Genomic DNA, 11,198 nt, shown 5'->3' with positions numbered 1-11,198 from the left:
ATCTTAGTAACCATTCTTAATAAGGTCTATCATAATACTTCTTGAAATATCTAGGTTTACAAACTCTCGCATTGTTATCACTTAATTTTGCTCATATACTTATTTAACATGTATTCTTAAACCTTAATTTACACACACACACTTTAACATATGATTATGGGTTGCATATTGGATTATTACGTTATTTATGTTTTTTTATTAAAGGTAACAACTAAGGAAAAGGGACAGTATATAATTAAAAATAAACAAAAAACAAAAAAAAAGAAGAAAAAAAATGAAATGATGATAATAAAAATATAGGTAAGTTTGGTTTCGTAGCCTCGCTAACCTAAGCAATTAAGCCTGAAGGGGTGTTTTAACACCTAATACCCTAAAGTCAACTGACTTGGGAGCTATTGGCCCAAAGCTTGTTACATGGGTTCAGGAGAAAAGCTTAAGGGAATCAAACATTGCACTATCTACATATCAGTATCTGCGACCCGAGTTACTAAGCTCGTAGGGGTGTCTTAACACCTAATGCCCTAAGACCAACTGGTCTGGGAGTCATTAGCTGAAAGCTCGTTACATGGGTTAAAGATGCATGATGTTTTTAAAGTATATGTATATAGAGTTAAAAAAAAAAAAGACAAAAATAGTAATCCCAACCCAAGGAAGTTAACCTTAAACATTAGAACAAAAATTTTGTTTTCTTCCAAGAAAAGCCCCATAATTATGTGTTGATACATTGAGCACAAAAGAAAGGTTTATTAATATCTTGTTAAGAGGTATTGAGCAGATATATAAATTTAATGAGAGTTTGTTTATCTGGATAGACTAATGGAAGTTAAATGATGAATACCTTGCTTTGTGAAATTTGCAAATTTGTTTTCTATTTTAACGCTTTGATTACTAGGGACTAGTAATAAGCTGGTTGGGGGGTGTGATTAGTACTTAAAAGTGCATTTTTATCATGGTTTTATATCATCATTTTGCACTTGAAGTATCAATAACTCCTTAACTAAAATATGTTTTATAATAATGTATCTAATAATATAAGATACCTATAATTTATGGTAAATGTCTATTTTTAATGCAGGCCTATCACATAAATGAAAGGATTGATTGATGACTTGAAGAACTTAAATTGCAAGGATAAAGAGATGGCCAAACTTAGAAAAGAGATGTCGGTGCAATCCAAACCGGAACACTGTTCGGTAATTGGGTCATATCTGGAGCTACAGATCTCAGATTTAGGTCCAATTTATATGGATGGAAAGGTAAGACATAGGCCTACAACTTTCATATGGAGCCCAAGATCTAAAAAGGCCATTATCAAGTCCAAATTGTAGCAACAACAAAGAAGCCCGAATCTGTCTTCCAGCCCGAGCACTATTCGGTATTTTGGCCATATCTGGAGTTCTAGAAGTCCAAATGAGCTGAAATTTTTACACAAGAAAGCTGAGACAATTGCCTACAACTTTCATGTTTACAACTGGCTCCAATTTTGACGTTATCAATGACGTTTTGGGCAGACAAGAGAAGATAAGGATTGTCACCAAGTCAAAAGTTGGTCACCCACTTATCAATTAGTCATCAAATCAATAGTTCCCATTTTTGGCCTATAAAAGGAGGCATTTGCCATGCATTTAGGCATCTTGATTTCCAGATCAAGATCATGCTCTTCCTTTCTCTCTTTGTATTTTTTATGCTTTGTTTTCATTAATATTAAGTTTATGCCTTTCATTTCCTTTCCTTTACTTAGTTAACTTTTATGTTCTTATTTTGTTTATCTATTTTGCTTTCTTTCATTATGTCTAGCTAAGTTAATTATGTCAAGGTGAAAAGGTTACACTAATGGTGTAAGAATAAGTATAATGTAAACTTAATATGGACTTTAATGTTTGATACTAACATGTTTTATATTTGCTATCTTGTTCACTCTTTAATACTTTGCTTGTTAAATGACTAATCTTGATTTATGCTCACTGTGGAGGTTAGGTTTGTGGGTTGTCACGAACAGGGAAACGAGATAAGATTTCAGGCAGAGATGCTAGGGTTTTTATCTTTTGGCAAAATGAAAAGGATGAGACATGTGTGATGTTCTCCCTCTTTCTCTAGAAATAAAAAAATTATAAAAATAATCTTCATATATTTTGTTTTTTTTTTTAATATACCACCCCTCTTGATAGTGATAATCTCTTCTTTTTCTTTTTTTTAAGAAGATAAAGGTTTGGATATATAAAATAAACACTCGTGTTTTTAAAAAAATTAATATAAGCTGAGACTTAAAAGATTTAATTATGAGATTGAGATTGATTAATTTAGAATTATTTTTTTTAATTTATGAACTAAAATATATAGCATGTTATTAGAAAAGTTGGTCCAAAATTGATACCATTAATATAGACTTCCCCTAATGTTAAAAAGTCAAGAATTTGAATGTCAAAGTTTGTAGAGAAAAACACTCACTTGAGTGTCTTCAAAACCATGAAAGGAATCTCAGCAAATTAAAGTTGTCGAATGAATTCCATGAAATGGAATGTATAAGATATTATCCTTGACATTTACTTCCAATTATTCTCAACTGCAAGCCTACGATCTTGAATTTCGCAAATACTTGGCAGGCAGGAATCAACGGACACCACACACTTGTTTTTAAACTAATAAGATACTTTTTTGTTTTTTTTAATTAATCTAATTTTCTTTATTTGCATATATTAAATATGTGGTTTGAAATCCAAATATAGAAACTTGTTTGCTTGTTTATATGTTTGAAGCAACTATAATCAAATAATTATTTGATAAATATAAAAATATAATTAAATTTTGATGGGGTTTATGTATATTGTATTTGAAACGCAAAAAAGTAAAAGTAGCTTTATACTACTTTTTCACTCGCACTATTCATTAAATTATACAATGCAAGTGAATTTTATTTACTTTTTATGTAATTTTCATGTTAATTGTAATGTTCAATAAAGAGTGCAATTAATATAAACAGTCTAGTATGCTACACTATTTTAATGGGACCAGTTCCGACTAGACCAAGTTCGATTCAAAGCTTAACATGCATTGAACTAAGTCCGATCTAGTAAAATAAAAAATATTTTTAATTGTGTTTTATTCAGAAAATTAGTGTTTAACATTATTCAATGAGACTATATAAATTAGACAGAGATTGCTTGATAACGTAGTATTCACAGAATTTGATCGCAATTATAATTTTGTTTCTAATTATATTTTACCTAACATTATTGCTTGTTTAAGAAAAAAAAACTATAATCCTTGTATAATATATTTCATACGTGATGAAATTGTATATAGTTTAATGGAACAATGAAAAATAATTTATATAAAATATTATTTATTTTATGATACAATAATAATAGCTAAATTTATAATATTTAAATTAAAAACCATCAATATTAATACATATTTTTTAAAATTATTTTATAATCTCAATTTCAAAAACATTATCAATCAAACACTTTAAATAATTTTTTATTTAATCTTAATTTCAATTACAGTTTAAACCAAACATATATAAATACTAAATCAATCTCAACTAAAAATATTTTTTATAAAATAATTTTTTAAAATTATATAATAGCTATCATAATATCAAATATACCTAAAATTTTGTTGGTGGAACGCAATATCCTTACAAAAGCCTAAAAATGTTGTTGGGAATTGAAAAACCCATTTTGGGAATTAATTAAAGACTAATCGAAAGATGGAGGGGGACAGAATGACCTAGTGTATTTATAGGCTACACGATACAATATTTAGAGCAAGCAAAAACTCAAAATCAAAATTTAGGGTTCTTGATGGATTAACAAATAGTTGTTGCAACTAGTTCATTAGTGTTTTACAAGCCTTGGTGGATTTTCACGGGTGGCTCCAGACACCCATAGCATTATTAGAAAGGCAAAGCCTTAGTCTTCTCTACTTGGTTCAACTTGATAATGGATGTATAGATATTTATATAGAGAGGTTTGGTTTAAATATTTTTCTCAGCTTCAAAGATCGCAAACATTTAAATTGTGCTTCTGATTCAAGAAACTCAAATGATATTTATTCATGTTCATAAAAACAAAGGTGAAAATTTAGCCAGGTTTTCTTAAACAAACTTGTCACCCCTTGATATACTCTTGAGCGACGACAGTGTTGGCCTTGAGGGAAACAGGGACATCATGGATGGCACGTGAAGCGACATCGCGGATAATGGCGGATTCATTTTTCAAGCCAAATCAGAATTCTTCCAGGTCTTTCTTGTAGATTTCGATGATGAATTCAGATTTAATTGCTAGGGTTTGGATGGGAGAGCCAAGGGACCACGTAGAGTGTTGGGTTGGCGGATTAGGTTTCAAGTTTAGGTTTCCTATTTTTTTTTAAAAAAAAAACCGGATTTAACTGAATCAACCGATTTAATTAGACTAAAACATAGCAGTACAAATTTATATTTTTTGTTATAAAAAGTTATATCTCATAACAAACATAAAAAAATATCTTTTAGTTATTAATTAAAATAAAATAACAATCTTATACATATTTCAAACTTTTTATTTTTTTTTAACAAGTGTGCATGTGAGTGAGAAATAAAATGTTATAAAACCTACAAGATATGGGATGGAATGTATATTATAATTCCTAGGAAAAGCAGAGGTAAAGGTAAAAAAAATATATCAAACTACTAATTTGTCCTTTTATTTTTATTTATTATTTACCTCAAAATGAATTAAAATAAATATTAGAATTAATTTTAGATCTTACTTATCCGACCACTCACTCACCCATGTTTTCAAATAGTACAAAAAAAAAAAGAAAGGTGGAAGTGCAAACAACTAAAACCTCCGAAGATGGCCCAAATGTGTTCGATCATGCTTTTATTTTATAATATAATTATGGCTATTTTTGAAAATATTTTTTATATTAAAATAATATTTTTTAGTTTTAAAAAATTAATTTTGAAATTAGTATATCAAAATAATCTAAAATATATAAAAAAATAATTTTTAATAAAAAAATTTGAATTTTTTAAAATGCTCTTTTTGTCTTTTATTTAGAGTTTTTTATATATATATTTTTTAAAAATATATTTTTTTATTTTTAAAAATTTATTTTTGATATTAGTATATTAAAAAATTCAAAAATAAAAAATATTTTTAAATAAATAAATTTGTTTTGATAAAAAATTTTTTAGAGGTGGTTTAATAATGCAATTCAAATTGCGTTCCCCTAAAATTTTAAAATTAATTTTTTATATATTTAGATTATTTTGATTTCTTGATATTAAAAATAATTTTTTTTAAATAAAAATATTATTTTAATATATTTTTAAATAAAAAACTATAAACCATAATATTATGACGTTTGTTTCAAACTCTCCCTTAATTTATTTTATTAAACGCCGTCCACTACCGCTGATGAAAAAGTGACAAAAAGAGGGTTGCTTTATTATAATAATAAAAAAAAAACTCTCACGTCCCTCCGATTACCACCACCCCCTTGCCTTTATATTACTCCGTGATTTTATTTTTTTTAATTCTAGGTCACATAATTTTTCTTATAATAAAGTAGATTGTCCCATATCATGCAACGGGAAATATTGTGTTAACTAGGGAGGTTTAAATTAATTGATTAATTAAAAAAACTAGCACAAAATAAAAAACTAATTAAATCAAAATAATAAATTTTAATAGGTTCGGTTTAGTTTTGATTTTGAATAAAAAACTAAATCAAATCAAACCAGATCTACTAAAAAATTAATAAAAATTTAGGGTATAAATAGTTAATTTACAACCTAACCGGCTAAACCTAACAATTAACATAATCTTCTTGTTTTTCATAAAAAGCCGCCTTCTTGCTCGAAGAAATTATCAATCTTCCTCTCAATTAATTACTTATTTTCCTTACCAGGTTTCTTTCAATTTTCAACTGCATTGCCATATGCGTTTTAGCTTTTAACAAGCAAAGCCTTAGTCTTCTCTACTTGGTTCAACTTGATAATGGATGTATAGATATTTATATAGAGAGGTTTGGTTTAAATATTTTTCTCAGCTTCAAAGATCGCAAACATTTAAATTGTGCTTCTGATTCAAGAAACTCAAATGATATTTATTCATGTTCATAAAAACAAAGGTGAAAATTTAGCCAGGTTTTCTTAAACAAACTTGTCACCCCTTGATATACTCTTGAGCGACGACAGTGTTGGCCTTGAGGGAAACAGGGACATCATGGATGGCACGTGAAGCGACATCGCGGATAATGGCGGATTCATTTTTCAAGCCAAATCAGAATTCTTCCAGGTCTTTCTTGTAGATTTCGATGATGAATTCAGATTTAATTGCTAGGGTTTGGATGGGAGAGCCAAGGGACCACGTAGAGTGTTGGGTTGGCGGATTAGGTTTCAAGTTTAGGTTTCCTATTTTTTTTTAAAAAAAAAACCGGATTTAACTGAATCAACCGATTTAATTAGACTTAGTTAGTTTTCTTAGTCCAAACCAAACTCAACCATGAATACCTTTAATATTCACTTCTTATTTCTTTTTTTATTGAAAAGATTTTCAACGCCCCTGAATAAGAACCAAAATTTAAATATTTTACAAAAATAATTACAATCACCCTCAAGGTTTAAATATGCTATTTTTTTTTTGTAGTTATTGTTGTTGTTATTATTAATATTATTATTATTTTGATTTATTTGTAAATTTTTGGTTAATATTTATCATTTTTTTTTAAAAAATAGAGCTTTTATCTTTTGGATTTCTAACTTAAGTGGTGTTTAATATTATACTACTTAATATTTTTATAACATATTTTTTATTTAAAAATAAATTAAAATATTTATTATTATTTTTAACATTGTCATATTAAAATAATTTAAAAATATTAAAAAATATAAATATAAATTTAATATATTTTAAGAGAATTATAGTTTGAAAATTACTATAAAATAAAAGCTGATCCAATTAAAAAATAAAATCATAAAATGAAGTTTTTAAACTTTTAAATTTTTTTTTTAACAAGAAAGTATTTTAATTCAATCCACAATTAAATAAACTATGAGTACTCTCGGGTTTAAATCAAAATTAAATTTCTCTGAATTATTTTAAAAATGTAATTTCATAATAATTTAGTATATTTAGAGGTATGTAATAAATTTTACAAAACACTAACCTTAAAATCTTGAAAGTTCAAACAGACCAAGCACTAAGGCCTAGATTTCCTTGAATGAAAAAGCTATGGATAAACTGTTCTAGTGGGACCGATCACTATTATTGTTTTTCTTCTAACTTGTTCTCTCCACTTTGCCCAAGTCGCCTTCCGTTTTCCCAAGATTCTCCTCTCCATTTCTGACTGCTCCCCCACTCCTATTTTCTCCCGTTTGCTTCAACCGGATCCCACCAACACCGACAGACAGAAACCTCAATAGTGAACCATCCATGACGCTTGGCTCAGGAGGATCCAGTGTCGTGGGTTAGCCCTTGATCGATTATTTTTACAACCCACCCCTATGATTTATGATTTTTTGTTGATATCTTGTAAATTCTGTTCTCGATCTATCTTGAGGTGTCTCTTTGTAGGGTTATGTTTACTTCTTTGATTTGGGATTATGGGTTAGCTGCTAATGATGGAATTTATTTGGGTTTTAATTGTGCTTTTCTTTTTCCCCATTAAATCTGCTTCTGGGTTGTTTTTATGTGGCAAATTAATGGGATTTTTTAATTTGGCGATTGCAATTTTATGTGGGTCTCTTCTACTTGAGTACCTTGTCAAGGGTTTGCTGTTTTATGGAAAGTAAAATTTACTGTTCTTATTTGATGAGGGTGATTTGAACATATTCACTTCAGCATATGTTTAGGACTTAGCCATGGTTGTGACTGATTCATTATCGGCAACGAGTTGTTTGTTGTCTGGTTGTGGCAGAATAAATAGTTAACGATGTTTTAATGTTGTTTCTGCTCTTATTGGTGTTTTTTTTATAAGGCGCAACATAAGAATTTGGAGTTTAAGAAAGTGGAAACACTGTAGGTCTTGGTTTGGTGGATACTGAGGTGTGGTTGTGCATGTGGAGGTTTCTGCAAATTTTTTAAATGTTTAGTTGCTGAGTTAAACCGTTCAGTGTTTTTCTTTGACATCACTCTGATGATATTTTAGCTTTTGTTCTCTGATCAAAGAGTCTTAAGATCTGGATGATGTGATCGAACCATTTGCAATGTTTTAAACTTGAGCAGAATATTCATGTGGTGACTTCGAAAATGTTTTTGGAATTTGAGTTTGCTCAAGCGGGAATGTTTGGATTTACAAAAAAGATTGGGAAGCTAGCGCTCATCTGATTCTTAAGTCTGTTTTTCAAGATGAATTTTGATTGTTGCTTAGACTAGAGTCTAGAAACTAAAATGGAATATCGACATTTTAGGTTAGATATTGGACAACGTGTGTTAGAAACAATCAGTGGCACTGGTAGCTGTCTATATGGGGAGAGGCGACTGACCTAATGAGTATGTTTACATCATGTAGATAGTTGAAGGGCTTTTTTTTCCAGAGTTTGCTGGCCTGAACCCATATTTGATCCGATTGTTGCATTACTAACTGGAAGCATCTGGAGCAGTTGATTTATCAAGGATGTTATTGATGGGTTGACATTTGATTCTCAACAGTTTGTTTTACGCCCTTGGCATTTACATATAAACTAGCAGATGCATTAAACGGGCATGGAATTATTTTGGCTTATGAAAGCCATGGAGTTTGGTAGCGACTTTGTAAAAATCTCTAAATGTTGAACAATTAGTTTGGAGCTTGAACTTGTTTAGCATTTTAATTCTAAGTGTTTCTTGGCTTTCTATCTTATCATTGATGTAGAATATTGGGTGATATTGAGTGTTTGAGTTTCTGTGCAGTCCCTCGGAACTTCAGATTGCTTGAGGAACTTGAACGTGGAGAAAAAGGTATCGGGGATGGCACAGTAAGCTATGGAATGGATGACGGAGATGACATATACATGCGCTCTTGGACTGGCACTATAATCGGTCCTCACAATGTAATTCTTAATTTTTATACTTGTAATTGTTAAAAAATATCCATAGGATGAGACATCATGCTTGTGGAATTGCATGTATATGTAGCAAGTTTGACAATAGTACCGGTCTAGTATTATTTCAATCACATAAAAGAAATATAGCATCTGTATGGATGTTGGGTTTGCTGTTGCTAAAGGTCCAAGTTTCCTGTGGTTTTAGTAATTTTAAGGATAGGCTTGTAAAAAATTTGTTGGACACGTAGTTTGCTATTGCTACGTGGCTGCTTAAGATTCGATTTTGGGTGTAGTCTAATTAATAGGCTTGCTTTAGACTAGTCTTTGTGAGTTGCATCACAACAGGTCATACTTAAATTTTCTTTTTATAAACTTCTTTAATACAGATCTTGTCCTTCACTAGTCATGGAAATGAGGTCAGTTTGCTCCATTTGTTAGTAATTGCAACACAAATGATGTATCTCTGACCATTAATAAAGGGTGGTGTATTACATGTTTGAGGTGATGCTAGATCAATTTGCTAACTGACTTAAAATTAAACTTAGTTTGCTTGGGGAATCTCTGAAATAAAGGGGAGAACTTCTCAGAATAAATTGTGACATGTTTAAAGGCAAGGATATAAGCTGCTTAATCAAACAATTGAATTGAACAAAAAAATCTTGTTTTGGTTGATATTTACTGCAGAATGAAATCTATTGTGGCATTTGCGTTAGTTTGTCTAGGCTTCTAACCAATCTGGATGCTTTACAATTTCAATGGCTTCTTTTTTATGTCAGACTGTACATGAAGGTCGAATTTATCAGTTGAAGCCCTTCTGTGATAAAGATTACCCGGAGAAGCCACCAAGTGTTCGCTTTCATTCTCGGATCAATATGACTTGTGTTAACCATGAAACTGGAGTGGTATAGTGCACATTACTTGCATATTTATCTTATTCCATTTTGTAGTGATTACTTCAGTTTGTTTCATGCTGTAGAGCTGCCTTGGTATCTTGTGTGCTCCTTCCATCCGAAAATGTTATTCCATCACCAAAAGCAGTAAAAATTCTAGTTTACCTTCCAAGTTTGAAAAAATTAGTATTTTCTAATCATTTTATAGGGATTGAAACGACATACAAGTAAAAAGTAGAACAAAATATTTGTCTAATTTAATAAATTAATTAGTAATTTTTTTATTATTCTTTCTGCTTACTGGACGAATAATGGGACCGAAGGAGTGATTTTTTCCATCATGATATCTGTATGCTAATGTGTAAACCCCTCCACTCCCATGAAGTCCTGTTTTTGTTAGCTGCACAGATTGGGGCAGGTTCATCCATCACTGCTGATTTTTATATCAGCATTAGTCTATATGCTATAATCATGGTTATTGAATCCAATTTTATTGTTTTATGGATGGTCTGGTTGAATTGGATGATTAGAAGTTGATAACATGCTATTTCTGCAGGTGGAACCAAAAAAGTTTGGACTTCTCTCAAATTGGCAGCGAGATTACACTATGGAGGACATACTGACACAGCTGAAGAAGGAGATGGCAATACCACACAACCGTAAGCTGGTCCAGCCTCCTGAGGGTACCTACTTCTAGCTTCCAAGGTCATATAGATAATGGAGCATGTTGCTTTTGCAATATTTTACATATATAGCTTGTAATCCGGTGTTGGTCTTCTGGGGAATGCCCTTAAAAAGCTTCCCCGGTTAGCTCCCCATGGCTTCATTGACTTGTTGTCTGTCTTCTTTCGTGAAACTGTGTTGAAGGGATGCTGTTTGATTAATGGGATTTATCTGCGTGTCAAGTATTTATAAACACCCACCAAGCAGTAACTTAGTTTTAGCTTTATGAACATATAATTGCCTCAATGGGGGGGAGGGGACAATGGGCATGTCTATTGCTGTAGAATTGCTAGTTTTTATTTGTGGAGCCCATGCTAGCATACCAAAATTCACGGGGATCTGTGCTGCTGTGCAGCTACTGATGAACTTGCATAATGTTAAATTAAAAATCTGTAACCGAGTTTCCCATCCTTCATGCAGAAGCAACGCATCATGATAGTTCTCCAGGTGGGATTTTTGTTTTATATGAAAATGCAACCAAAGCACTAAGAGGACTAGAGCATTGATGTTAGAAAAATAGTTTTCAATCTCCATGGTTTTATAATCATGTAAAAAGCATGTATCCATGC

At 30.7% G+C, this 11,198-nt stretch overlaps 1 protein-coding gene across 2 annotated transcripts; it reads left to right on the top strand.

Moving 5' to 3' along the window:
• Nucleotides 1-7,231: 7,231 nt before the first annotated feature.
• LOC105141392 (ubiquitin-conjugating enzyme E2 variant 1D-like) lies at nt 7,232-10,849 on the top strand. 2 transcript variants are annotated; one of them, XM_011048590.1, is made up of 4 exons: nt 7,232-7,458; nt 8,883-9,022; nt 9,793-9,918; nt 10,463-10,849. In XM_011048590.1, the coding sequence occupies exons 1-4, from the start codon at nt 7,425-7,427 to the stop codon at nt 10,601-10,603; spliced, it is 441 nt and encodes a 146-aa protein (XP_011046892.1). In that variant the 5' UTR covers nt 7,232-7,424; the 3' UTR covers nt 10,604-10,849. The 2 variants fall into 2 exon arrangements, with proteins under 2 accessions (XP_011046892.1, XP_011046893.1); XM_011048591.1 differs by lacking the exon at nt 7,232-7,458 and adding an exon at nt 7,481-7,523.
• The last annotated feature ends 349 nt before the right edge of the window (nt 10,850-11,198 follow it).

The sequence above is a fragment of the Populus euphratica genome, unplaced genomic scaffold, assembly GCF_000495115.2.
Source record: "Populus euphratica unplaced genomic scaffold, PopEup_1.0 scaffold144.1, whole genome shotgun sequence".
In the NCBI taxonomy this organism is placed as follows: Eukaryota; Viridiplantae; Streptophyta; class Magnoliopsida; order Malpighiales; family Salicaceae; genus Populus; species Populus euphratica.
Note: the sequence above shows the minus strand (reverse complement) of the source record. Positions and strands in the feature narration are given on the sequence as shown.